The sequence below is a fragment of the Tribolium castaneum genome, chromosome 8 (assembly GCF_031307605.1).
Source record: "Tribolium castaneum strain GA2 chromosome 8, icTriCast1.1, whole genome shotgun sequence".
Classification (NCBI taxonomy): Eukaryota; Metazoa; Arthropoda; class Insecta; order Coleoptera; family Tenebrionidae; genus Tribolium; species Tribolium castaneum.
This window is the reverse complement of record NC_087401.1, coordinates 16727773-16753403: the sequence shown is the minus strand read 5'-3', so window position 1 is coordinate 16753403 and position 25631 is coordinate 16727773. Positions and strand designations below refer to the sequence as shown.

The window sequence follows — 25631 nt, the reverse complement described above, 5'->3', positions numbered from 1 at the left end:
AAGATTTGAGGAGTGTTTTTTAATCACTCATATTTCTCATATTTTTCGATCTAAATTTGAGAAGGTTCCTGTTGTCCGAATGTACTGAAATTTTGCATACTTACGTAATCTGCGTGCCAACGCAATACTTTATTATTAATTTCCTCCTAATAATATTCTTTATTAAAATTATTAATTACTTTAATTAAAAAAATAGTTTTTTAAGTAATTAGGACCCAAAAATACAAGACGGAAGTAAAAAAAGCAAAAAAAGTTTGGTTCTTATCTATTATTTCAACAACAAATACAACAAAAAAACAACTAACGCATCTCGAAGGCCAACCTGAACCCATTTTTGGGCTTTAGAACAACATTTGCCGTCAATTCAATGTCTCCAATCGATTTGATTGAACTTTTCACCCGAAATTTTCGTATAACCATCGCTGTCATTATTTTCATAACCATCATTCCATACTTCCAACCTACAAAAAAAAAACAGTCACGTTTTTAAATCTTCTGGGGGAAAAATCAAGTCACCTATGCAATTGCGGGAACCCCCGGAAAAAGGCAACCACGTGTACGGATGCCGGTTTATGGAATTTTCCGGCAAAAACCGATCCGGGTCGAATTTTAGCGGTTCTTTCCAGTATTTTTCACTCCGATGTAAATGCAAATAACCCAAACCAATATTTGCGCCTTTTGGCACAATGACGTCACCCAAATTTACGTCTTCCTCAACCACACGAGCCACGAACGGAGCGCCCGGAAACACCCGAAGTGATTCTTTGATTACGCGTTCGGTGTATTTGAGTTTTGGTAGATCGTCAAGGGTTGGTGGACGTTCGGGGCCGAGAATTTTCGACACTTCTTCGTAAAGTTTGTCCTGGAAAAGTCGATTTTATGGCGGTTTTAATTAATAAGACAGTTACTTGAACGTCTTGGTGCATTCCAAGAAGTGTCAAAATGAAGGAACCAGAAGTTGCGTTTGTGTCAGATCCCTGAAATGATTTTTTTGAGTTTTGGAATTAGAAAGTGGGGGATTTACAGCCAGGAGGAAGGTGTTGACTTCGTCTTCGAGTTCCTGGAGGGTTAGTTCGTTGTTGAGGTGTTTCTCGACCAAGAGGTTCAGGAATGGCTTCTTTTTTTCGTCTGAAAAATTAATTAAACAGTTAAAAAAGCTTATAACTCAGAAATTATGCCTTTGTCCGTATTCGCAACAATGCGATCATTTTTTGCTGAAGAAGGACTTGGTATTGCGTCTTGATTTCGTCAAAATCGCTCAACATTTTTTCAATATCATAAAAAAGGGTCAATTTTCCTAAGCTTATAACTTCATTATTGTTTGTTTTGGAACATTGGCGATTACACAGTCATGTTTTACTCACAATAAACTTACTATTCCGTCTAGGTTTGCTTTTATGTATTCTTGGGGGCTGTTTAGTACAAGTACCAGACGTATTACGTGGTATAATAACTTAAAATACAACTAAATCATTTGGAAATAACTATAACTTTGCTTAAATTTTTGTTCAAAAGGTTTTAAAAAAATGGATATTGATTCTTTTTTTTGCATGCTTTTAAAATTCTAAAGCTTGTAGCTCAGGAATGGTGCCTTTGGTCGTAATCGCAACAATGCGATAATTTTTTGCTGAAGATGGACTTGATATTGCGTCTTGATTGCATCAAAATCGCCCAACATTTTTTCTATTTTAGAAAAAAGGGTCAATTTTCCTAAGCTTATAACTTCATTATTGTTTGTTTTGAAACATTGGCGATTACATAGTCATATTTTACTCACAATAGACTTACTATTCCGTCTAGATTTGCTTTTATATATTTTTAGGGGCTGTTTAGTACAAGTATCAGACGTACTACTTGGTATAATAACTTAAAATACAACTAAATCGTTTGAAGATAACTATAACTTTGCTTAAATTTTTGGTCAAAAGGCTTTAAAAAAATAGATATTGATTTTTTTTTTGCATGCTTTTAAAATTCTAAAGCTTGTAGCTCAGGAATGGTGACTTTGGTCGTAATCGCAACAATGCGATTATTTTGTGCTAAAGAAGGACTTGGTATTGCGTTTTGATTTCGTCAAAATCGCCCAACATTTTTTCAATATCAAAAAAAGGGTCAATTTTTCCAAGCTTATAACTTTATTGTTGTTTGTTTTGGAACATTGGCGATTACACAGTCATGTTTTACTCACAATAAACTTACTATTCCGTCTAGATTTGCTTTCATATATTCTTGGGGGCTGTTTAGTACAAGTACCAGACGTACTACTTGGTATAATAACTTAAAATCCAACTGAATTGTTTTGAAATAACTATAACTTTGCTTTAATTTTTGTCCAAAAAGCTTCGGAAAAATGTATATTGACTCTTTTTTTGTGTATGCTTTCAAAATTCCAAAGCTTGTTGCTTAGAATTGGTGCCTTTGTTCGTAATCGCAACAATGCGATTACTTTTTGCTGAAGAAGACCTTGGTATTGCGTCTTGATTTCGTCAAAATTGCCCAACATTTTTTAAATATCATAAAAAGGGTAAATTTTCCCAAGCTTATAACTTTATTATTGTTTGTTTTGGAACATTGGCGACTACAGTCATGTTTTACTCACAATAAACTTACCATTCCGTCTCGGTTTGCTTTTATATATTCTTGGGGGCTGTTTAGTACAAGTACTAGATGTACTAATTGGTATAATAACTTAAAATACATGTGAATTGTTTTGATATAACCATAACTTTGCCTTAATTTTAGTTTAAAAATCTTCGGAAAAATGTATATTGACCTTTTTTTGTGTATGCTTTCAAAATTCCAAGGCTTGTAGCTCAGAAATGATGTCTTTGGTCGTAATCGCAACAATGCGATCATTTTGTGCTGAAGAAGGATTTGGTATTGCGTCTTGATTTCGTCAAAATCGCTCAACATTTTCTCAATATTATAAAAAAGGGTCAATTTTCCCAAACTTATAACTTTATTGTTGTTTGTTTTGGAACATTGGCGATTACATAGTCATATTTTACTCTCAATAAACGTACTATTTTGTCTCGATTTGCTTTTATATATTCTTGCGGGCTGTTTAGTACAAGTGCCAGACGTATTACTTGGAATAATAACTTAAAATACAACTGAATTGTTTTGAAATAACTGTAACTTTGCATTAATTTTGGTTGAAAAAGCTTTAGAAAAATGTATATTGACTCTTTTTTTGGGTATGCTTTCAAAATTTCAAACCTTGTAGCTTAAAAATTATGCCTTTGGTCGTAATCGCAACAATGCGATCATTTTTTGCTGAAGAAGGACTTGGTATTGCGTTTTGATTTCGTCAAAATCGCCCAACATTTTCTCAATATTATAAAAAAGGGTCAATTTTCCCAAGCTTATAGCTTTATTATTGTTTGTTTTGGAACATTGGCGATTACACAGTCATGTTTTACTCACAATAAACTTACTATTCCGTCTGAATCTGATTTCATATATTTTTTGGGGGCTGTTTAGTACAAGTGCCAGTCGTACTACTTGGTATAATAATTAAAATACAAGTAAATCGTTTTGAAGTAACTATAACTTTGCTTTAAATTTTGATCAAAAAGCTTCAGAAAAATATATATTGACTCTCTTTTGCATGCTTTAAATTTATACAATGTGTTCAAAAATGATTGTTCAAGTCGAATTCAAATTCAAATTTTTGATTTAGCTTTTCTCACTTTTTGCATTTCTCGGTAACGTGATGAACAATCATTTTTGAACACTGCACTAATTTAAACTAATTTACCCAAAGTCAAAATTTGATTTATTATGTGATTTAGTTGTTTTCTAAACATTTACAATTAATAATTAATAAATATTTTATTACCATCAGCCTCCAATTGACACCCAATTTGTTCCTTTTTCTTCTCAATTATATCTCTCGTCATGGTGTGAATAATCCTTTTAACCTCCTCCTGTATTTTACTGGCCTTCGTCCATGAAAAAATCCACTCGAATTGATAATCCAGTCGAAAAATCCTCATAAAAACAACCTCCATCCACTTATCAAAAATAAGACTGTATGACTTGCCCCCAGTTTGCGCCCCAATCGAGACTCCAAAAATCGTCTCTGTAAGGAAAATTCCAGTCTGGACGCATTCACCCCAATTTTACAGACTCACCACCAACAATATCAATGGCACAATTTGTTACATACCTACAATGGTCAATCTCCCCCTTATCACACTCTTTACGCAGCAACTCGATCAAAAAATTCACTTGCTCACAAATCACGCCCGGAAATTCGTTCAAGACCTTTTGGTTGAAAGTCGGAGCGATGATTTTCCGGTGCCTCTTCCACACTTTGACCGGACTCGAGATCAGCCCATCGCCCACAATGGGCCGGATGAACTTGTAAAGGTCCATTTTCTCGAGTGTCGCGTTGTGGTTCAGGACCACCTCCAGATACTCCGGTTTGGTGATGAGGTAGTACAACTCCGGGCCCATCCACGCTTTGGCCAAGTCCGGGTAGTCGTCGAACATTTGCATGAAGCGTTTGGCGATTTCGGCCGCGTTTCCGGTGAAGAAGAGGTGGGCGCAGCCGATTAGAGGCAGGTTGAGCGGGCCCGGAATTTTCCGGGAGAGTTTGTACAGCCGGAAGCGCTTCCAGTGGAACTGCAGGCACCAGATGAAGCACAGACTGAGGAAAACGAGGAGCAGGAACATGATGGTAGGAAAGAACGCGGCAAACTGCCCTTGTTGGACACAACCATGGTTTTATCCTTTCAGTTCCTTTCAGTATTATGCAATTTTACCACGGGAATTGTGCAATGGGCAGACACACCTCCGGAGGAGAACCCAATGGTAAGGCCTTGATGGGTGGGATTTTGATGAGTTGAAAAAAAGCGCAGGAGTGATAAAAAACAGAAAGTGCATTTTTCGGAACAGGTGAAGTACCAGATGGGCTTTTTCCGTCACTGTGTACCTATCACGTGATGTGTGCATGACAATCTCTTTCCCAGAAGCCAATTATTTTGTATGAAATTTTATTATTCAAATGAAAATGGAGAAAAAATCAGTGGTCGGTAACGAGATTAATAATCATTGGCAATATTCAAGGACACGAGAAAATTACGGTTAATGCAGCCAACTTGACCTTAACTTGAATCACTTTCAATCTAGTTCAAGAATTTGCATTTTTCATGCCGAATCTGAAAAATCGATCAAGTATTTATTTGTACAACTACATCTAGGATTGTTGTTTAAGTTTTATTATTTCTGACAATAAAGGTAGTAAGTTGTCGTTATTTATTTGCACTTAAACCTCTCAACAAATAAATGAAAAAAAATAAGAATTCAATAAAAAAATTCATAACTCGAAAACTAAAAGTCGTAGAGCAACGCGGTTTGTTCCATTGGATTCAGCGGCTTTTTTTCTGTATTATACCAACTTTTCACGAGATTTAAAATTATCATTTTTTTTGCTCAAATTACCTGAGTAATAAATTTGTACCTACACTTACCTTCAAAGTGATGAAAAAAAAATTTTTTTTAAATTCACTCCAGCAAATTTTTATGGACTTCTTTATGTCTTAACAACCCACAAAAGTTGTTTTTAGTCCACAAAAAGTTCATATGTTCGATTTTTTGATGTTTGATTTTTTCAATTTTCGTCGAAGTTTTTGTCGATTTTGGGTACCCGGAACTTTTGTCGAGCAATAGCTCCGGAACTATCAGAGATAACCCCATGAAGTGTATTATCGTTGGAAAGCTCTTTAAATTATCTATCTTTTTCAAAAAAAATTATTGTTCTCCGACTAATAGTTTTCGAGCAAATTGGAGACAAATGCAAAAATTGGTAAAATTTTAAAAAATTCATAACTAAAAAACTATTGGGAATTTGGCATTTTTCTCGATGCCAATCGATTCCCCGGATCATTTTGCATAGGTTTGGATCAAAATAGTTCCACTTTTTCGAATAGTTTAGCCATAAATAAGAAAATCAAAAAAATTAAAAAAAAGTTAACACCCCCCCCCTTAAAATCGGTCAATTTTTAAAGTGTCTCTAAATCAAATGAAACCGATTCTATCTTATAGATTTTGATGTGCTCTTTCCGATCTAAAAAAGCGTTTTCTCCTAACTCTTTTAGTTTGGCCGTAATCGGCGTTTGAAAATTGAAAATTTTTTTGCGAGATATCGCCTTGAGTCCTATGCCATTTTGTAGAGTTTTTTATTCCGGTTATCCTCCATTTTTCCGTTTCTTGATGACTCTAATAGTTTCGCCGTAATTGGCGGTTGAAAATTGAAAAAAAGTGAAAATGGAAACCTTTTTTTGCGTTTTTCTCGGAAACTGTAAGACTTAGAGCAACGAACAAAAAACTATCTGATAGCGCTTAATTTTATCTATTTTTTCGACCAAACCCGGAGCCGTTCCGGGCAACGGTTCCGGCTACAGAGGCGATCAAAGTTTTTCACTAAAAAAATTCTTAAAAAAAAAACTAAAAGCCGTAGAGAACTGCGGTTTGTTCCATTGAATTCTACGGCTCATTTTACATATTATATCAATTTTTCACAGGAATTAAAAATTTAAAATTTTTTGCCTAAATTTAGGGTAGCCATTTGTCATAGTGGAAAATTTTATTCAATAAAAAAATTCATAACTCGAAAACTAAAAGTCGTAGAGCAACGCAGTTTGTTCCATTGGATTCAGCGGCTTTTTTCTGTATTATACCAACTTTTCATGAGATTTAAAATTTTCAATTTTTTTGCTCAAATTTCCTGAGTAATAAATTTGTACCTACACTTACCTTCAAAGTGATGAAAAAAAATTTTTTTTTAAATTCACTCCAGCACAGCAAATTTTTATGGACTTCTTTATGTCTTAACAACCCACAAAAGTTGTTTTTAGTCCACAAAAAGTCCATATGTTCGATTTTTTGTTGTTTGATTTTTTCAATTTTCGTCGCAGTTTTTGTCGATTTTGGGTACCCGGAACATTTGTCGAGCAATAGCTCCGGAACTATCAGAGATAACCCTATGAAGTTTATTATCGTTGGAAAGCTCTTTAAATTATCTATCTTTTTCAAAAAAAATTATTGTTTTCCGACTAATAGTTTTCGAGCAAATTGGAGACAAATGCAAAAATTGGTAAAATTTTAAAAAATTCATAACTAAAAAACTATTGGGAATTTGGCAATTTTCTCGGTGCCAATCGATTCCCCGGGTCATTTTGCATAGGTATGGATCAAAATAGTTCCACTTTTTCGAATAGTTTAGCCGAAATAAAACATGAAGGAAATAACAAAAACCAAAAGGAAGTTAAAAAAACTAGAGTTTGATTTGGAAAAATTTTTACTTTCATTTTATTGCAAAAATTTACAAAAACTGCAGGAAAAATACTGAAGAAAAAGAACAGGAAATAAAATGTGAAGAAAATAATAAAAACCAAAAAAAAATAAAAAAAGAATTTTATTATATATTTTAAATAAGACAATTGTACTGAATTGCTTAACGCAAGGTAAAGGCCAATCTGAACCCATTTTTGGGCTTCAAAACAATATTTGCCGTCAATTCAATATCTCCAACACTCTTGACCGAACTTTTCACCCTAAATTTTCGTATAATCATGCTTATCATTATTTTCATGACCATCATTCCAAATTTTCCGCCTGAAACCAATCAAGTGACTCGTTAACAGTGTTTTTCTCGTCGCAGTTGTCTGTATTACCGACACAATTCCTTAGCCCGCCTGAGAAAGGCAACCACGTGTACGGGTGTCTCTTTGCCACGTTTTCGGGCAAAAAGCGCTCAGGATTAAATTTTAAAGGCTCTTCCCAGTATTTTTCACTTCTGTGCAAATGGACGTAACCTACGGCTATATTTGAACCTCGGGGAATCACATAATCACCTAAATCAATGTCGTCTGATGCTATTCTTGCAATGAACGGAGCTCCGGGGAATAACCGAAGCGTTTCTTTAATCACACGTTCTGTGTATTTTAGTTTTGGTAAATCGTCAAGGGTTGGGTATTTTTCGGGGCCCAGAACTTCGATTATTTCTTCGTAGAGTTTTTCCTAAGCAAATAATTAAAAATAGATCAATGAAAAGGTTGTTTTTTTTCGAAATTTGATAACTTTAATAGTTTCGTCGTAATCGGCGGTCAAAAATTGAAAAAAAGTGAAAATGGAAATTTTTTTTGCCTTTTTTTCGGAAACTATAAGACTTAGAGCAACGAACAAAAAACCATCTGATAGCGCTTAATTTTAGCTATTTTTTCGACTAAACCCGGAGCCGCTCCGGGCAACGGTTCCGGCTACAGAGGCGATCAAAGTTTTTCACTAAAAAAATTCATTAAAAAAAACTAAAAGTCGTAGAGCACTGCGGTTTGTTCCATTGAATTCTACGGCTCATTTTACATATTATATCAATTTTTCACAAGAATTAAAAATTTAAAATTTTTTGCCTTAAAATTTCCTGAGGAAATTTTACCTTCAAAGTCATGAAAAAAAAAATTTTTTTTTAAACTCACTTTAGTATATTTTTATGGACTTCTTTATGTCTTAACAACCCACAAAAGTTGTTTTTAGTCCACAAAAAGTCCATATGTTCGATTTTTAGATGTTTGATTTTTTCAATTTTCGTTGCAGTTTTTGTCGATTTTGGGTACCCGGAACTTTTGTCGAGCAATAGCTCCGGAACTACCAGAGATAACCCCATGAAGTGTATTATCGTTGGAAAGCTCTTTAAATTATCTATCTTTTTCAAAAAAAATTAGTGTTCGTCGACTAATAGTTTTCGAGCAAATTGGAGACAAATGCAAAAATTGGTAAAATTTTAAAAAATTCATAACTAAAAAACTATTCGGAATTTGGCAATTTTCTCGATGCCAATCGATTCCCCGGATCATTTTGCATAGGTAAGGATCAAAACAGTTCCACTTTTTCGAATAGTTTAGTCGTAATTGGAAAAATAAAAAAAAATAAAAAAAAGTTGACACCCCCCCCTTAAAATCGGTCAATTTTTAAAGTGTCTCTAAATCAAATAAAACCGATTCTATCTTATAGATTTTGATGTGCTCTTTCCGATCTAAAAAACCGTTTTTCCCTAACTCTTTTAGTTTGGCCGTAATCGGCGTTTGAAAATTGAAAATTTTTTTGCGAGATATCGCCTTGAGTCCTATGCCATTTTGTAGAGTTTTTTATTCCGGTTATTCTCCATTTTTCCGTTTCTCGATAACTCTAATAGTTTCGCCGTAATTGGCGATTGAAAATTGAAAAAAAGTGGAAAATGGAAACCTTTTTTTGCGTTTTTCTCGGAAACTAAAAGACTTAGAGCAACAAACAAAAATCCATCTGATAGCGCTTAATTTTATCTATTTTTTCGACTAAAAAAAAAATTCATAAAAAAAAAACTAAAAGCCGTAGAGCACTGCGGTTTGTTCCATTGAATTCTACGGCTCATTTTACATATTATATCAATTTTTCACAGGAATTAAAAATTTTAAATTTTTTGCCTAAATTTAGGGTAGTCATTTGTCATAGTGGAAAATTTTATTCAACAAAAAAATTTATAACTCAAAAACTAAGAGTCGTAGAGCCATGCGGTTTGTTCCATTGGATTCAGCGGCTCATTTTCTGTATTATTACCAACTTTCCACGAGATTTAAAATTTTGATTTTTTTTGCTAAAATTTCCTGAGAAATACACCTACCTCCAAGAAAGTGAAAAAATTATTTTTTTTTAATTCGTTCTATCATAGTTTTTTGAACTTATATGTGCCTTTACATCCCACAAAAGTTGTTAAAAGTCCACAAAAAGTCTATATGTTCGATTTTTTAATGTTTGATTTTTTCAATTTTTGTCGCGATTTTGGCCGATTTCCGGTACCCGAAACATTTATCGAGCAATAACTCTGGAACTGTTAGAGATAACTCCATAAAGTGTATTATCGTTAGAAAGCTCTTCAAATTATCTATTTTTTGCAAAAAAGATCATTGTTCTCCGACCATTAGTTTTCGAGAAAATTGCAAATCAAGGCAAAAATAGCTAACATTTAAAAAAATTCATAACTACAAAACTTCTCGGAATTTGGCAATTTTCTCGATACCAATCGATTCCCCGGATCAATTTACACACAATAGAATTAAAATAGCTCCACGTTTTCGAATAGTTTTGCCGTAATTGCGAAAATAAAAAAAATAAAAATTAGAGTAATTGCGATTTCAATACCTGAACGTCTTGATGCATCCCTAAAAGCGTCAAAACGAAACAACCCGCCGTCGCATTCGTGTCAGAACCCTGGAATAGACACAATTTTTACAAATAAAAACTACCGAAGAAATGACAAAAAATTACAGCCAAGAGAAACGTGCTAACTTCATCCTCCAATTCCTGATAACTCAGTTCCTCATTCAAATATTTCCCAACAAGGACGTCAAGAAACGGCCGTTTTTTCTCCTCTACAACCAGAATTCTGCTAGAATCAGAAATAAACCAATCACACAAACCTTCGACTTCTAATTGACACGTAATTTGCTCCTTTTTCCGCTCGATCAAATCACGCGTTGTCTCCTTAACCAGCTTCACATTTTCCTGCTCCGCCTTGTATTCTTTCGTCCAGGAGAAGAGAAAATCCGAGTGATAATCCACGCGGAAAATTCGCATAAAAACCACTTCCATTATCTTGTCAAAGGTGCGACTGTAATTGGCGTCCGTGATTTGCGCGTTCAGGGGAACCCCAAAAATGGTTTCTGATCAAAAAACTAAAAAAAAAAAAAATACAAAAAAATAACTCACCACTAACAACATCCACTGCAAAGTTTGTCACAAACTTGTAGTGATCTATTTCGCCTTTGTCGCACTTTTTTTCGAGTATTTCCAACAAAATGTCGCACTGTTGGCAAATAATTTGCGGGAAAGTGTTCAAAATCGACTGGTTTAGCGTCGGCACTATAATTCGTCTGTGTTTCTTCCAAATTTTTACTACAACAATTATTGTTTTTTTTTGTTTCTTCAAATTTTGTGTGTGTTTTTTTGTGTATTTTTTCGTGTTCTTTTGTGTTTTATGTGTTTTTTTGTATTTTTCTGTGTTTTTTTGTGCTTTTTTTGTGTTTTTTGTGTTGTTTTGTGTTTTTTGCGTTTTTTTTGAATTTATTGTGTGTTTTTTTGTGTATTTTTTGTGTCCTTTTGTGTTTTTTTTTGCGTTTTTTTCGAATTTTTTGTGTGTTTTTTTGTGTATTTTTTCGTGTTCTTTTGTGTTTTATGTGTTTTTTGGTATTTTTCTGTGTTTTTTGTGCTTTTTTGTGTTTTTTGTGTTGTTTTGTGTTTTTTGCGTTTTTTTGAATTTATTGTGTGTTTTTTTGTGTATTTTTTGTGTCCTTTTCTGTTTTTTTTTGCGTTTTTTCGAATTTTTTTGTGTGTTTTTTTGTGTATTTTTTCGTGTTCTTTTGAATTTTTTGTGTGTTTTTTTGTGTATTTCTTCGTGTTCTTTTGTGTTTTTTGTATTTTTTTAGTTTTTTGTGTTTTTTTCGAATTTTGTGTGTTTTTTTGTGTATTTTTTCGTGTTCTTTTGTGTTTTTTTGCGTTTTTTAAATTTTTTTGTGTGTTTTTTTGTGTATTTTTTCGTGTTCTTTTGTGTTTTTTTTAGTTTTTTGTGTTTTTTCAAATTTTGTCTGTTTTTTGTGTATTTGTTCGTGTTCTTTTGTGCTTTTTGTGTTTTTTGTATTTGCTGTGTTTTGTTTGTTTTTTTTCCGTGTTTTTTTGTGTATTTTGAGTTTTTTTTCGTTTTTTCAATTTTTTTGTGTGTTTTTTGTGTATTTTTTCTTGTTTTTTTTCTGTTTTTTTTTGCGTTTTTTCGAATTTTTTGTGTTTTTGCGTGTTTTTTTGTGTTTTTTTCGAAAATTTTGTGTGTGTTTTTGTGTATTTTTTTGTGTTCTTTGTGTTTTTTTTGCGTTTTTTTCGATTTTTTTGTGTATTTTTTCGTGTTCTTTTGTGCTTTTCGTGTTTTTTTGTATCTTTTGTAGTTTTTCGTGTTTTTTTGTGTTTTTTGAGTTTTTTTTTGCGTTTTTTTCAAATTTTTTGTGTGTGTTTTTTGTGTATTTTTCCGTGTTCTTTTTGGTTTTTTTGCGTTTTTTTCGAATTGTTTTGTGTTTTTTTTGTGTATTTTTGCGTGTTCTTTTCTGTTTTTTTGCGTTTTTTTCGATTTTTTTGTGTTTTTTTTGTGTATTTTTTGGTGTTCTTTTGTTTTTTTTGTGTTTTTTCGAATTTTTTGTGTGTTTTTGTGTGTATTTTTTAGTGTTTTTTGTGTTTTTTGTATTATTTTGTGTTTTTGTTGTGTTTTTTTTGTGTTCTTTTGTGTTTTTTTTGCGTTATTTCGAATTTTGTGTGTGTTTTTTTGTGTATTTTTTCGTGTTTTTTTGAGTTTTTTTTGCGTTTTTTCGAATTTTGTGTGTGTTTTTTTGTGCATTTTTTTGTGTTTTTTTTGCGTTTTTTTTCGATTTTTTTGTGTTTTTTTTGTGTATTTTTTCGTGTTCTTTTGTGTTTTTTTGTATTTTTTTGTTTTTTCTGTGTTTTTTTTCGTGTTCTTTTGTTTTTTTGTGTTTTTTTTTGCGTTTTTTTTAATTTGTTGTTTGTATTTTTTCGTGTTCTTTTGTTTTTTGTGTTTTTTTGCGTTTTTTCGAATTTGTTGTTTGTATTTTTTCGTGTTCTTTTGTGTTTTTTTTTGCGTTTTTTCGATTTATTTGTGTTTTTTTTTGTGTATTTTTTTGTGTTCTTTTGTGTTTTTTTGTATTTTTTGTGTTTTTTTCGTATTCTTTTGTTTTTTGTGTTTTTTTGAATTTTTTGTGTGTTTTTATGTGTATTTTTTCGTGGTTTTTTGTGGTTTTTTGTATTTTTTTGTGTTTTTTTCGTGTTCTATTGTGTTTTTTGTGTTTTTTTTGCGTTATTTCGAATTTTGTGTGTGTTTTTTTGTGCATTTTTTTGTGTGCTTTTGTGTTTTTTTGCGTTTTTTAGAATATTTTGTGATTTTTTTTTGTGTATTTTTTCGTGTTCTTTTGTGTTTTTTTGTGTTTTTTTGTATTTTTTTGTTTTTTCTGTGTTTTTTCGTGTACTTTTTTTGTGTTTTTTGCGTTTTTTTGAATTTTGTGTTTTTTGTGTTTTTTTGTGTTTTTTTGAGTTTTTTTTGCGTTTTTTTCGAATTTTGTGTGTGTTTTTTTGTGCATTTTTTGTGTTTTTTTTTGCGTTTTTTTCGATTTTTTTGTGTTTTTTGTATTTTTTGTGTTTTTTTTGTGTTTTTTTTGCGTGTTCTTTTGTGTTTTTTGTGTTTTTTTTGCTTTATTTCGAATTTTTTGTGTGTTTTTTTGTGTATTTTTTCGTGTTCTTTTGTGTTTTTTTGCGTTTTTATGAATTTCTTGTGTGTTTTTTTGTGTATTGTTTTGTTCTTTTGTGTTTTTTTGTATTTTTTTGTGTTTTTTTTGTATGTTTTGTGTTTTTTTTGTGTTTTTTTTAATTTACGAACGAACCTGGGCCTGAAACTAGACCATTTCCAATCGTTGGAATCATGTACTTGTACATATCCATTTTTTCCAAGGCTCCAGGGTGGTTCAAAATCACCTCCAAATATTCGGGCTTCGTTACAGTGTAAAAAAGTTCCTCTGCCATCCAGAACTTGGCCAAGTCCGGATACTGTTCGAATATTTTTATGAACCGTTCGGCAATTTCTGGCGCGCTTTTGCCCAAAAACAGGTAACTTGCGCCCAGCAGGGGCACATTTTTTGGTCCTGGCACGTGCCAGGACATCCGGAAAAGCCGCCATCTTTTCCAGTGGAAGTGAAGGCACCACAGGAGAAACACTGTGCACACGCCAACTAAAACGTACATGATAATATTTGAAATTCAACTGAATTCAGTGTAATATTCGTGTTATTACAAAATTTCGTTACACACCTTTCTCTCTTGGGCAAGCGTGTGACTAGAAGGGGATTTACCTCGGATCGGCTGACGAAAATGTCAGGCGAAGACGGTGAACTTGACCCAGTGGGCGCAGGAAGTGCATAATAGTCAAGGTTTAGGTCAAAAAAGGCCGAATTTAAATTTAATAATTTGAGGAAATTTGTAAATTTTTGTTTGAAATTGAGGTTGAATTGTCGTGGTTTGTGGTAATTAGCGTTAACTAGCATTTTCTTTTACTTATTTTGTTTTGTTTTGCGTGTTCTGGTCGTTTAAATTAGCGTGCCTTGAGGTTGAAAATGTGTCAACTAAATTTTATGTTAATTTTTAATTTATTTATTATTAATATTTTTTTTGCTGTCCTCGTTTTTTATAACTTATAAAGCAAATGTTAGTTTAGGGAAACTATTAACTGTTTTTTAAGTGAGTTTAAAGGTTTTTGTTTTTTTGTACATTTGTTACAAGTTTTGTAAAATAAAAGTTGACACAAAGTTCTTTTATTTTTTTAATCATTTATCTACACTGTTTATTCAAATGAAAAAAAAACGTGTTTAGCGCTCCAAATTTTTGAGCAAATTTTGTGAGTTTGCAATTTTTTTTTTGAAAAAAATTTATAATTTTTGAAAATTTTAACACCAATTTCAATCTAATTCAACGATTTTTTTAGTTATTATTTAGGACATTTTTTCACTGAAAAATATTAAGTACATTTTTGGCGATTTTTGGGTTTATTTTTATCAAAAAACTTGCAAAATATGTGCGTTTTTATATAATTTTTTTTTCAGTGGGCTGCAAAAATTTTTTAAGTTTGTAAAACTTGTTTAAACTTTTCAAAAAATCAGAAATAACACTATTTTGACGCAATTTGCTGATTTTTGCTTAATGTTTTACAAAATTTTGCAAAGTATTTGCGATTTTAATAAAAAAAATTTTGGTAAAAAAATTAACAACATTTTTGTTGAAATTTCGCAAAATATGTCGTTTCTGAATAAAAAACTTTACAAAACTCTACCAAAAAACTATTTTTTGTTCTCAAAAAAGGTAAATATAACACTATCTTTAATAAGTTTATTAATTTTTACATAATTTTTGGTTTATTTTAATTGGATTTTTTTAATATACGTGCGTTTCTCATCCATTTCGCTGATTTTTGACTAATTTTTGGGTAATTTTCGCAAAATAATTGTGCTTTTAAATAAAAAACTAGTCGAAATAAATTTGATTACTCGTAAAAAAAGCAGGACTAACAATATTTTTGACACAATTTGGCAATTTTTTGGTTTATTTTTATCGAAATTTTGAAAAGTACGTACAATTTTGGATGAATTTTTAAAAAACTATTGCACAAACTGAATTTTTGTTTAAAAAAAGTTTTTTTAATAGCATTGTTTTTATCCAATTCGTGGAATTTTTGATAATTTTTGACTATATTTTGAAAAATTATTTCCAACAATATTCTTGGGTTTACTTTTATCGAGATTGTACAAAAAATATGCGATTTTTAATCAAAAATTTGTCAAACTTTGGCAAATAACTGAATTATTAGCTCAAAAAACGTGTCTCAGTGTCGTAAAATACAAAAATACCACATTTTTCGATTTAATTCGTTGATTTTTAGATTACTTTTGACTAAATTCTGCAAAATATTTGCGTTTTTTGTTGAAAAATTGGTCAAAATTTTTTGATTTTTAGATTAGCTAAGTAATTTTGACAAAATTTTACTGAATAATTGCGTTTTACACGAAAAAATAGCCAAAATGAAGCTTGTAAAAGCATTACTGACAACATTTTCGACCCATTCGGCAATTTTTCGGTTTATTTCTATCAAAATTTCGCAAAAACTCTCTCAAACTTTGACAAAAAACTGAATTATTATCCCAAAAAAAGTGTTCAGTACTCAAAAGTGGTAAAATAACACCATTTTCGTTTCAATTCGTTGCATTTTGCATTTTTAAGTGAAAAACAGACCAAAATAAATTTAATCACTCGCACAGCTAGCTATATTTTCGAACAAATTCGGCAATTTTTTGATTAATTTTTGTCAAAATTTCACCAAACAACTGCGTTTCTCCCTGACAACGTCCGAAAAGCAGACGAAATAACGTACAGTCACGATCAAAAAGAATGACACCCCTACCAACCGGGCAGGATAGGGGTGTCGTTCTTTTTGATCGTGACTGTACTTTTCGATCTAATTTATTGATTTTTGGCGCATTTTTGAAAAAAACCTCCAGGAAAGGGCAAAACCGACATTTTGACTTTTCTACTGATTTTGGCCGAAGTTACCAAAAAATGTTCTAAAAATTATTAAAATTTTTGATTTAAACAAATTTAATTTCCAAACAGAAAATTAAGTTTAGCAGACGTTTTTTTGTGGTTTTGACGTGAGTTTTGAGGGATAAGGGAATAAAAACACCAGCAAACAATAAATACATCTATTAAATAACAATGATAGCCAACAGCCAGGCCCTAAATTTACTAACATCAGTGAAAACGACGTAATTGGACAAATCGCAGCTCTGCTTAATGGGATCATAGGTCGAAATCGACACCACGCCCCTCAACGCCCATCTGCCACTCCTCTTCATAATGAAGCCACTCCCACTGTCGCCATTGCACGGCCCACTTTGGTTCCTCTCCCCTGAAACAAAATTTTCAGCAAACTTGCCCCAAACTTCTCGAACTCAAGTACCGGCACAGAAGGTCCTCTCCGACGTGATGTACCTGAAGGCCTCCGACGAGCGCAGACACTCCTCCTGGCCCACGACGGGAATATCGGCCTGTTTGGGCTCAGCCGTCATCAAGTTGTCCTGCTCGTCGCGGCCCCAGCCCACTACCTTGCCCTTTTGGCCCACGATTTTGTCCACATCGTCCGGCTCGGACCACAGACATATGGGCCGGATGTACTTGCTGAAGTCGATCTTCTCGGCCAGAATCACGACGGCTATGTCCGCGTCCGACGTCAAAGGGACATAGTCCGGGTGTATTCGGATGTCCTCGGCTTCGACCATTTTTTCGCCCTCGCTGAGCGACCATTTCTTGATGTTCAGTTTGCCGAGGACGAAGAGGAAGCGCTCGGGTTGGGGCCTTTTGCGCCCTTCTTGCACGCAATGGGCGGCTGGAGGACAATTAGTACCATCATGGTACTGGACCATGGGACTTACCGGTAATTATGTGCTTTTGGGAGACCAGGGAACCGCTACATTTGTACTCAAGACCGGTGGTGGTAACAGCAAAAATCGCAGTAAGCCATGGGAAGGCACCACGTGGAACGGTGTTACCATTGATTACCAATGGGTTTGCTACGATTGACACGCCACACGTGCCTGGTGGTGGGGGCTGGGTTGGTGGTACTGTGGGCTTACCATTGAGGAATGGGTTGCCTCCAACTACAAAATTTTTTTGAAACGTGATTATTTTTGGTAATTTCGGCCAAAATCAGTAGAAAAGTCAAAATATCAAAACGCCTTTTTCTGACAAAAATAGATCGGAAAGTACAGTCACGATCAAAAAGAATGACACCCCTGCCCGGTTGTTATGTCATTCTTTTTGATCGTGACTGTACGTTATTTCGTCTGCTTTTCGGACGTTGTCAGTGAGAAACGCATGTTTAGTGAAATTTTGATAACAATTAATCAAAAAATTGCCGAATTTGTTCGAAAATATAGCTAGTTGTGCCAGTGATTAAATTTATTTTGGTCAGTTTTTCACTTAAAAATGCAATTATTTTGCGAAATGTTGTTCAAATTGTTCAATAACCAACGAATCGAGACGAAAATGGTGTTATTTTACCACTTTTGAGTACTGAACACTTTTTTTGGGACAATAATTCAGTTTTTTGTCAAAGTTTGAGAGAGTTTTTGCGAAATTTTGATAAAAATAAACCGAAAAATTGCCGAATTGGGTCGACAATGTTGTCAGTAATGCTTTTACGAGCTTTATTTTGGCTAATTTTTTGTCAAAAACGCAATTATTCTGTAAAATTTTGTCAAAATTACTTAGCTAGTCTAAAAATCGATAAATTTTGACCAATTTTTCGACAAAAAACGCAAATATTTTGCAGAATTTAGTCAAAAGTAATCTAAAAATCAACGAATTAAATCGAAAAATGTGGTATTTTTGTATTTTACGACACTGAGACACGTTTTTTGAGCTAATAATTCAGTTATTTGCCAAAGTTTGACAAATTTTTGATTAAAAATCGCATATTTTTTGTACAATCTCGATAAAAATAAACCGAAGAATGTTGTCCGAAATAATTTTTCAAAATATGGTCAAAAATTATCAAAAAATCCACGAATTGGATAAAAATAATGTTATTAAAAAACTTTTTTTGAACAAAAATTCAGTTTGTGCAAAAATTTTTTAAAAATTCATCCAAAATTGTACATATTTTTCAAAATTTTGCTAAAAATAAACCAAAAAATTGCCAAATTGTGTCAAAAATATTGTTAGTTCTGCTTTTTTTAGGAGTAATCTAATTTATTTTGAGCCGTTTTTTATTTAAGAGCACAATTATTTGGAGAATTTAGTCAAAAGTAGATCTAAAAATCCACGAGTTAAATCGAAAAAGGTGTTATTTTTGTTTTTTAGAGCATTGAGACACGTTTTTTGAGCCAATAATTAAGTTTTTTGCCAAAGTTTGGCTAGTTTTTGATTCAAAATCGCATATATTTTGTACAATTTTGATAAAAATAAACCAAAATATTGCCAAATTGTGTCGAAAATATTGTTAAAATAGAGCGAAAGAATTACTTAACTGAGAATCGGTTTATAGAAACGTCATTAATTTAATCCGCAATTAAACGCGTGATTAACTGATCACGTGACCATATTGAAGCAATTTGATTAGTCCATTCGCGTTTAACAACGAATTAAATTTTAACAGAACTTTATATGCTATTTTTCTTCAATTAGAGGCAATTTTCGTTAAAAAGTAAGTTCAAACTAAGGAAACATGCTGACTTTGTTTTATTAATTGTTTTAAATTGGTAAAAATTAATGATGTAATATAGTATAGCAAAAGTAAAATTTAGTAAAAATATTACAATTTGCAAAAATGAAGAAAAAAAATCGTTTTTTTTGCGTTATTTTTGACGTAATTACGTACACAATTCATTGGAGGGTCCTGAGCTTCTGAAAATCTTCTCTGTTGTGGTCCTAACTGGAGCCGGGAATTCGTCCAAAAATTGGTTGCGAATTGGTTTCGTGACAACTTTGGTGTCCTGAAAAGGATTTGCCTTTTCCGACAGGAATGGGTTATTTCGTGATGGTACAAAAGGGCTGCTCTGTGATCGAAGAGGTGACACTTTGATGGTCAGGGTGTGTTCGAGGTTGATTTTGGTTAAGACACGAACCCAATTGTTCACTGGAATAATTCAAAAAATTGGGTTTTTACAAACAAAAAAATTTTTTTGAGTTACTTTCTATGGGCAGTCCTGAACATACAACTTGCCCATTGACGCTGATTTTGGTTACTCGTGGTGGTGTGTTTTCCCATCGAGGGAAGAAAACTTTATATTTGATGGGTCTTTGTTGCTGGATGTCGTCGAAGATGAGTTCTTTGGGATTGGCTAACTGGATCTCGCCATTGTAACTCTATGAAAAATTTAGACAAGTTTTAAAAAAATTCCATAACTTTTTTTCTATTAAAAATATTAATATGATTTTTTTTGAACGTTCTAAAAATATTTTAATTTGTATACAGAGTGTACCCCAATTTTTTTTACATTTTTGAAATCGTAACTAAATTGGCCCGGTTTTATAGACTTATCTGTCACAGTTTTTGACTTATGTCAATTTATTTGTGGAAGAATTACAGACAAAAACTTGAGAAACATTTAAGTTAACTGAACCAGCTTTTCTCCAGTCAATTTCCAAGCTTTGGCGCATCTTTTTTAATGAAAGCGGAGTAGGCGATATTCCATCGCCTACTACGATTTTCTGTAAATGACAAATTACAAATGGCAATAATGGCAACACCCTGTATTTTATTGCATCATTGAATGGTATTTTTTATGGGTTTTCATTCCATATAAGATCTAATTTGTTAAATTTGTAATATTTTTGCGAAATAAGAAATATTAAAAGTTTTTTCGAGTAGGCCGTTGTAATTTTTTTTCAATTTTGTTTTTCTAATATTTTTAATTTTGTATTTTTCTCAGAATTTTCCTCCTTTCAAAAACTTTTTCATTTTTTGAAACTTTGTCAAAAGAGACTAAATTTGACAGAAATTGTCGCCATCTTGTGCTAAAAATTGACCGAAAAATCTGTAAATTAGGTCGCAAGTTTACTTTGTTTTTAAATAAATACTCACCTATTTTGCCAAAAACGCACTAAAAGATCGATTTTTTTAAATGAATTTTGAAAATGATTATTTTCGTCTTTTTGTAATATTTCTCTGAGAATTTTATTTGTTTTTAGGTAAGAAAAGTTCTTTATTCTTATTTTTTGCGTAATTCCTAGTTTTTGACTCAGAAACTGTTTGATTTTTCGAAATTTAGTCAAAAGAGACCAAATTTGACAAAAATTGTCGCCATCTTGTGCTAAAAATTGACCGAAAAATCTGTAAATTAGGTCGAAAGTTTACTTTGTTTTTAAATAAACACTCACTTATTTTGCCAAAAAGGCACTAAAAGGTCGATTTCTTTTAAATGAATTTTGAAAATGATTATTTTCGTCTTTTTATAATATTTCTCTGAGAATTTTATTTGTTTTTAGGTTAGAAAAGTTCTTTATTCTTATTTTTTGCGTAATTCCTAGTTTTTGACTCAGAAACTGTTTAATTTTTCGAAATTTAGTCAAAAGAGACCAAATTTGACAGAAATTGTCGCCATCTTGTGCTAAAAATTAACCGAAAAATCTGTAAATTAGGTCGAAAGTTTAATTTGTTTTTAAATAAACACTCACTTATTTTGCAAAAAACGCTCAAATCTATTTTTTATTTCTTAGATTAATTATAAGAGAACATTGAAAGCAATTACTAAAGAACAAATGACAAATGGTGCAACTCACTAGATTTAAGGTGTGTCGAGTGAAACTATAATAATTATTATTGCTACATCATTTTATTTAAAAGAATGACCCTCAAAAAATTGTTACAATACTATTTCTCATTCCAATCAAAAATTAAATCCATGTCACCTTAGGAGGGTTTTTGCCCCAAAATATAATTTAAAAAAAATATGTACAATTTTACTCCCAAAAATCGGTAAGGACACGTGGAAATTTACTAGACCACTTTCGTAAAACCTAATTATTAAATTGAGCAACGTAAAAAATTACAAAATACAGTGTGATTGAGAAACTACACATCACATGAAAAAAAACAGAATTTGCTCAATTAAAGTGTCTACAAAAATAATTCACGAAGACCGATGATTAACATTCGTCGTGACTTAGATTTACCAGGATGTTGGCTATTTTCCTTAAACAAAAGCACGTCCTTGAACTTTTTCGATGACATAACGATCTGTACGTGTGATTGGCAATAAATTAAACGCTCGTCAAAGCATTGAGTAATGAAAATCTGCTCACGTTCACGCGGTTTCCAACCGACAGCTCGACGTTGAGTCTGACGATGTTCTCGTCGAAGGAGTAGACTCCAATAGTACCATACAGCTGCCCATTCTGGTCCATTTCGTACTGGAAGGTGTCTGGGCATGGGCTGGAGTACAGCTGGGGTCTGACGACCATGGCTTTCGTTGTGACGACGCAAAGAAGGAAGCTCAAGATGTGCATCTTTTACACGGGCATGCTTGAGTGGTGACACTGATGACATTCGGTTCCGGCGATTGAGCAAACTTTGGAAGATGCTTGTTTTAATGAGTTGGGTTTTTTACGATTTCCGAAATCAATATCAACAATGGGTGTGAACAAGTGTTGAAATGAGCAAAAGCAGGAGGAATAATAAAATTAACACGAGAGTTATCTACATTTTAAAAATCGCATTGGATGCACAAGCACGTTTATTTTTGCTTCCGCACATACAAATTTTTTTTTGGATTGTTGTAGCTAATATTTTTTAACGATAGTTTGGGAACTAATAGACGTTATCTCGGACTATAACTGTACAAAATTTCATTGCTGGAATAAGTCGGGTTTCGAAGATAGAAATTTTTGAAGTGAAGTTGGAGGAAAATTAGATTTTTGCCATCTTACACCAAACATGAATTTTTTTCGCAAAGTTGCAATTGATATTTTTAAACGAATTTTTGGCAGATGATAGCCATTGTACAGTTATATAATTGTGCAAAATCTCATTTAAAAAAATAGTCGGGTTCGGAAGATATGAATTTTTCAATTTAAGTTGAAGGAAAATTAGATTATTGCCTCCTCCCACTAGAATTTTTTCAGATTATTGTAGCTAATATTTTTCAACAATATTTTGGGAACTAATAAACATTATCTTGGACTATAACTGTACAAAACTTCATTGCTGAAATGAGTCGAGTTTCGAAGACATAAATTTTTGAAGTGAAGTTGGAGGAAAATTGGATTTTTGCCATCTTACACCAAACATGAATTTTTTTCGCAAAGTTGCAATCGATATTTTCAAACGAAATTTTGGCAGCTGATAGCCATTGTACAGTTATATAATTGTGCAAAATCTCATTTAAAAAAATAGTCGGGTTTGGACGATATGAATTTTTAAATTTAAGGTGAGGGAAAATTAGATTATTGTCTCCTCACACAAACATTTCCAAAGGTTGTTGTAGCTAATATTTTTTAACAATATTTTGGGAACTAATAGACATTATTTTGGACTATAACTGTACAAAATTTCATTTCTGAAATAAGTCGGGTTTTGAAGATATAAATTTTTGAAGTGAAGTTCGAGGAAATTTGGATTTTTCCCATCTTACACCAAACATGAATTTTTTTCGTAAAGTTGCAATCAATAATTTTAAACGAAATTTTGGCAGGTGATAGCCATTGTACTGTTATATAATTGTACAAAATCTTGTTTAAAAAAATAGTTGGGTTTGGAAGATATGAATTTTTAAATTTAAGTTGAGGGAAAATTAGATTATTGCCTCCTCATACAAAAATTTCCTAAGATTGTTGTAGCTAATATTTTTTAACAATATTTTAGAAACAAGTAGACATTATCTTGGACTATAACTGCACAAAACTTCATTGCTGGAATGAGTCGGGTTTCGAAGATATAAATTTTTGAAGTGGAGTTAGAGAAAATTTGGATTTTTGCCATCTTACACCAAACATGAATTTTTTTCGCAAAGTTGCAGTCGATATTTTTTAACGAAATTTTGGCAGCTAATAGCCATTGTACAGTTATATAATTGTGCAAAATCTCATTTAAAAAAATTGTCGCGTTCGGAAGATATGAATTTTTAAATTTAAGTTGAGGGAAATTTCGATTATTGCCTCCTCACACAAACATTTTTTCTGATTGTTGTACTTAATATTTTTTAACAATATTTTGGGAACTAATAGACATTATCTCGGACTATGACTGCACAAAACTCCATTGCTGAAGTAAGTCGGGTTTCGGAGATACAAATTTTTGAAGTGAAGTTGGAGGAAAATTGGATTTTTTCCATCTTATACCAAACATGAATTTTTTTCGCAAAGTTGCAGTCGATATTGTTGAATGAAATTTTGGCAGCTAATAGCTATTGTACAGTTATATAACTGTGCAAAATCTCATTTAAAAAAATAGTAGGGTTAGGAAGGTATGAATTTTTCAATTTAAGTTGAGGTAAAATTAGATTATTGCCTCCTCACACAAACATTTTCTCAGATTGTTGTAGCTAATATATTTTAACAATGTTTGGGGAGCTAATAGACATTATCTCCGACTATTACTGTACAAAACTTCATTGCTGAAATAAGTCTGGTTTCGAAGATACAAATTTTTGAAGTGAAATTGGAGGAAAACTAGATTTTTGCCATCTTACACCAAACATGAATTTTTTTCGCAAAGTTGCAATCAATAGTTTTGAACGAAATTTTGGCAGGTGATAGCCATTGTACAGTTACATAATTGTGCAAAATCTCATTTAAAAAAATAGTCAGGTTCGGAAGATATGAATTTTTAAATTTAAGTTGAGGGAAAATTAGATTATTGCCTCCTCATACAAAAATTTTTTTAGATCGTTGTAGCTAATACTTTTTAATAATATTTTGAGAACTAATAGACATTATCTTGGACTATAACTGCACAAAACTTCATTGCTGAAATAAGTCGGGTTTCGAAGATATAAATTTTTGAAATAAAGTTGGAGGAAAATTGGATTTTTTCCATCTTATACCAAACATAAATTTTTTTCGCAAAGTTGCAATCGATATTTTTGAACGAAATTTTGGCAGCTAATAGCCATTGTACAGTTATATAACTGTGCAAAATCTCATTTAAAAAAATAGTCGGGTTTGGAAGATATTAAATTTTTAATTTAAGTTGAGGAAAAATTATATTATTGCCTCCTCACACAAAAATTTCCTTAGATTGTTGTAGCTAATATTTTTTAACAATATTTTGGGAACTAATTGACATTATCTTGGACTATAGCTGCACAAAATTTCATTGCTGAAATATGTTGGGTTTCGAAGATATAAATTTTTGAAGTGAAGTTGGAGGAAAATTGGATTTTTCCCATCTTACACCAAACATAAATTTTTTTCGCAAAGTTGCAATTAATATTTTTGAACGAAATTTCGGCAGCTAATAGCCATTGTATAGCTACATAATTGTGCAAAATCTCATTTGGAAAAATAGTCGGCTTCGGAAGATATGATTTTTTTTATTTAAGTTGAGGGAATATTAGGTTATTGCCGCCTCTATTATTTTAAAAACTATTTTACAATGCGAAAAATCTCCAATTACTGATAACAAGAAATAAATTTGGATGAAATATAACTATTTTCTAATTTTTAACATAACGATTTTCTTAGTTGTGACTTTCTGTATTTAAATACTGTAAGATTAAAGTGAAAAAATATTGTCTACCTAATAAAATTTACCTAACAATTCTAATATGTAGGTGGATACCGGAATTCGAACAAGTCGAAGGTCAATTATTTAAACTTTAATTCCATAGGTATGCGGATCAGAAAACAATGGATTAGTTTTTTCAAAAAAAAAATCTTTTAATTCTTCTTGGAATTAGAATTACTTTACTAAAACTGGCCATAACAACCGAAAAAAAATTTGAATTTTCATTTTAGATTGATACTACTTATCAGCGAAAATTTTGAGTTCAGCAAAAATTCTTGAATAAAATATGACTTATTTAGCGTTAAAGTTTGATCAAGTGATAAATGGATTAGATCCAAAGTTCGTCGATATTAAAAAAAAATGCATTTAAAGTTAAATACAGCTTAAACATTATCCTCCTGGTAATTGATCAGCTAATTAAAAAATGTTTTTTTTTCTGAAAATGCATAATGCATTAGTATTTTTTTTATAGAATTGTTAGTTATTTAAATGCGAACGCAATTAAAATGCGTTCAATGTAGTACTTGCAACTTGTAATTTATTGAATTGAATTAATTATTACACAATGAAGATATAAATAAAAATGATGATCTGACAACACTTTTGATTCTCACTCACCCAATCACCCAAAAACTGTCTCTTCTAGCCTCAACTTTATTTAACCAGCCGACTAAAACCAACTTTAAGCTCTACCTCACCGAAAACTGGCACGCTTTCGAGCCATCGCAGCTCGTAATAAAAAAGAAGAATAACAAAAGCGTGAACGGTATTGTCT

General features: G+C 32.0%; 3 protein-coding genes across 3 annotated transcripts in view; all 3 read right to left on the bottom strand.

Moving 5' to 3' along the window:
• LOC661974 (serine protease gd) overlaps positions 1-25631 on the bottom strand; it is an 83493-nt gene extending 57862 nt beyond the window's left edge. The window contains exons 1-8 of the mRNA XM_064358204.1: positions 25475-25631; positions 21436-21701; positions 19323-19497; positions 19010-19267; positions 17064-17288; positions 16592-17017; positions 16347-16540; positions 15523-15535 (exon numbers count right to left, since the gene is read on the bottom strand). Of these exons, the coding sequence (XP_064214274.1) occupies positions 15523-15535; positions 16347-16540; positions 16592-17017; positions 17064-17288; positions 19010-19267; positions 19323-19497; positions 21436-21639 (1495 nt within the window). The 5' untranslated portion in view covers positions 21640-21701; positions 25475-25631. The remainder of the gene's footprint in view (positions 1-15522; positions 15536-16346; positions 16541-16591; positions 17018-17063; positions 17289-19009; positions 19268-19322; positions 19498-21435; positions 21702-25474) is intronic.
• On the bottom strand, positions 250-4718 carry LOC661930 (cytochrome P450 349A1). The gene is made up of 6 exons (XM_968060.4): positions 4137-4718; positions 3842-4084; positions 1025-1128; positions 909-977; positions 517-862; positions 250-461 (listed from the first exon to the last, which is right to left on the bottom strand). Exons 1-6 carry the CDS (start codon positions 4678-4680, stop codon positions 301-303), a joined length of 1467 nt encoding a protein of 488 aa, XP_973153.1. The 5' UTR covers positions 4681-4718; the 3' UTR covers positions 250-300.
• Positions 7406-13854, bottom strand: LOC135266931 (cytochrome P450 4C1-like). The gene is made up of 7 exons (XM_064358407.1): positions 13473-13854; positions 10750-10935; positions 10461-10703; positions 10309-10412; positions 10183-10251; positions 7683-8028; positions 7406-7623 (listed from the first exon to the last, which is right to left on the bottom strand). The coding sequence occupies exons 1-7, from the start codon at positions 13828-13830 to the stop codon at positions 7463-7465; spliced, it is 1467 nt and encodes a 488-aa protein (XP_064214477.1). The 5' UTR covers positions 13831-13854; the 3' UTR covers positions 7406-7462.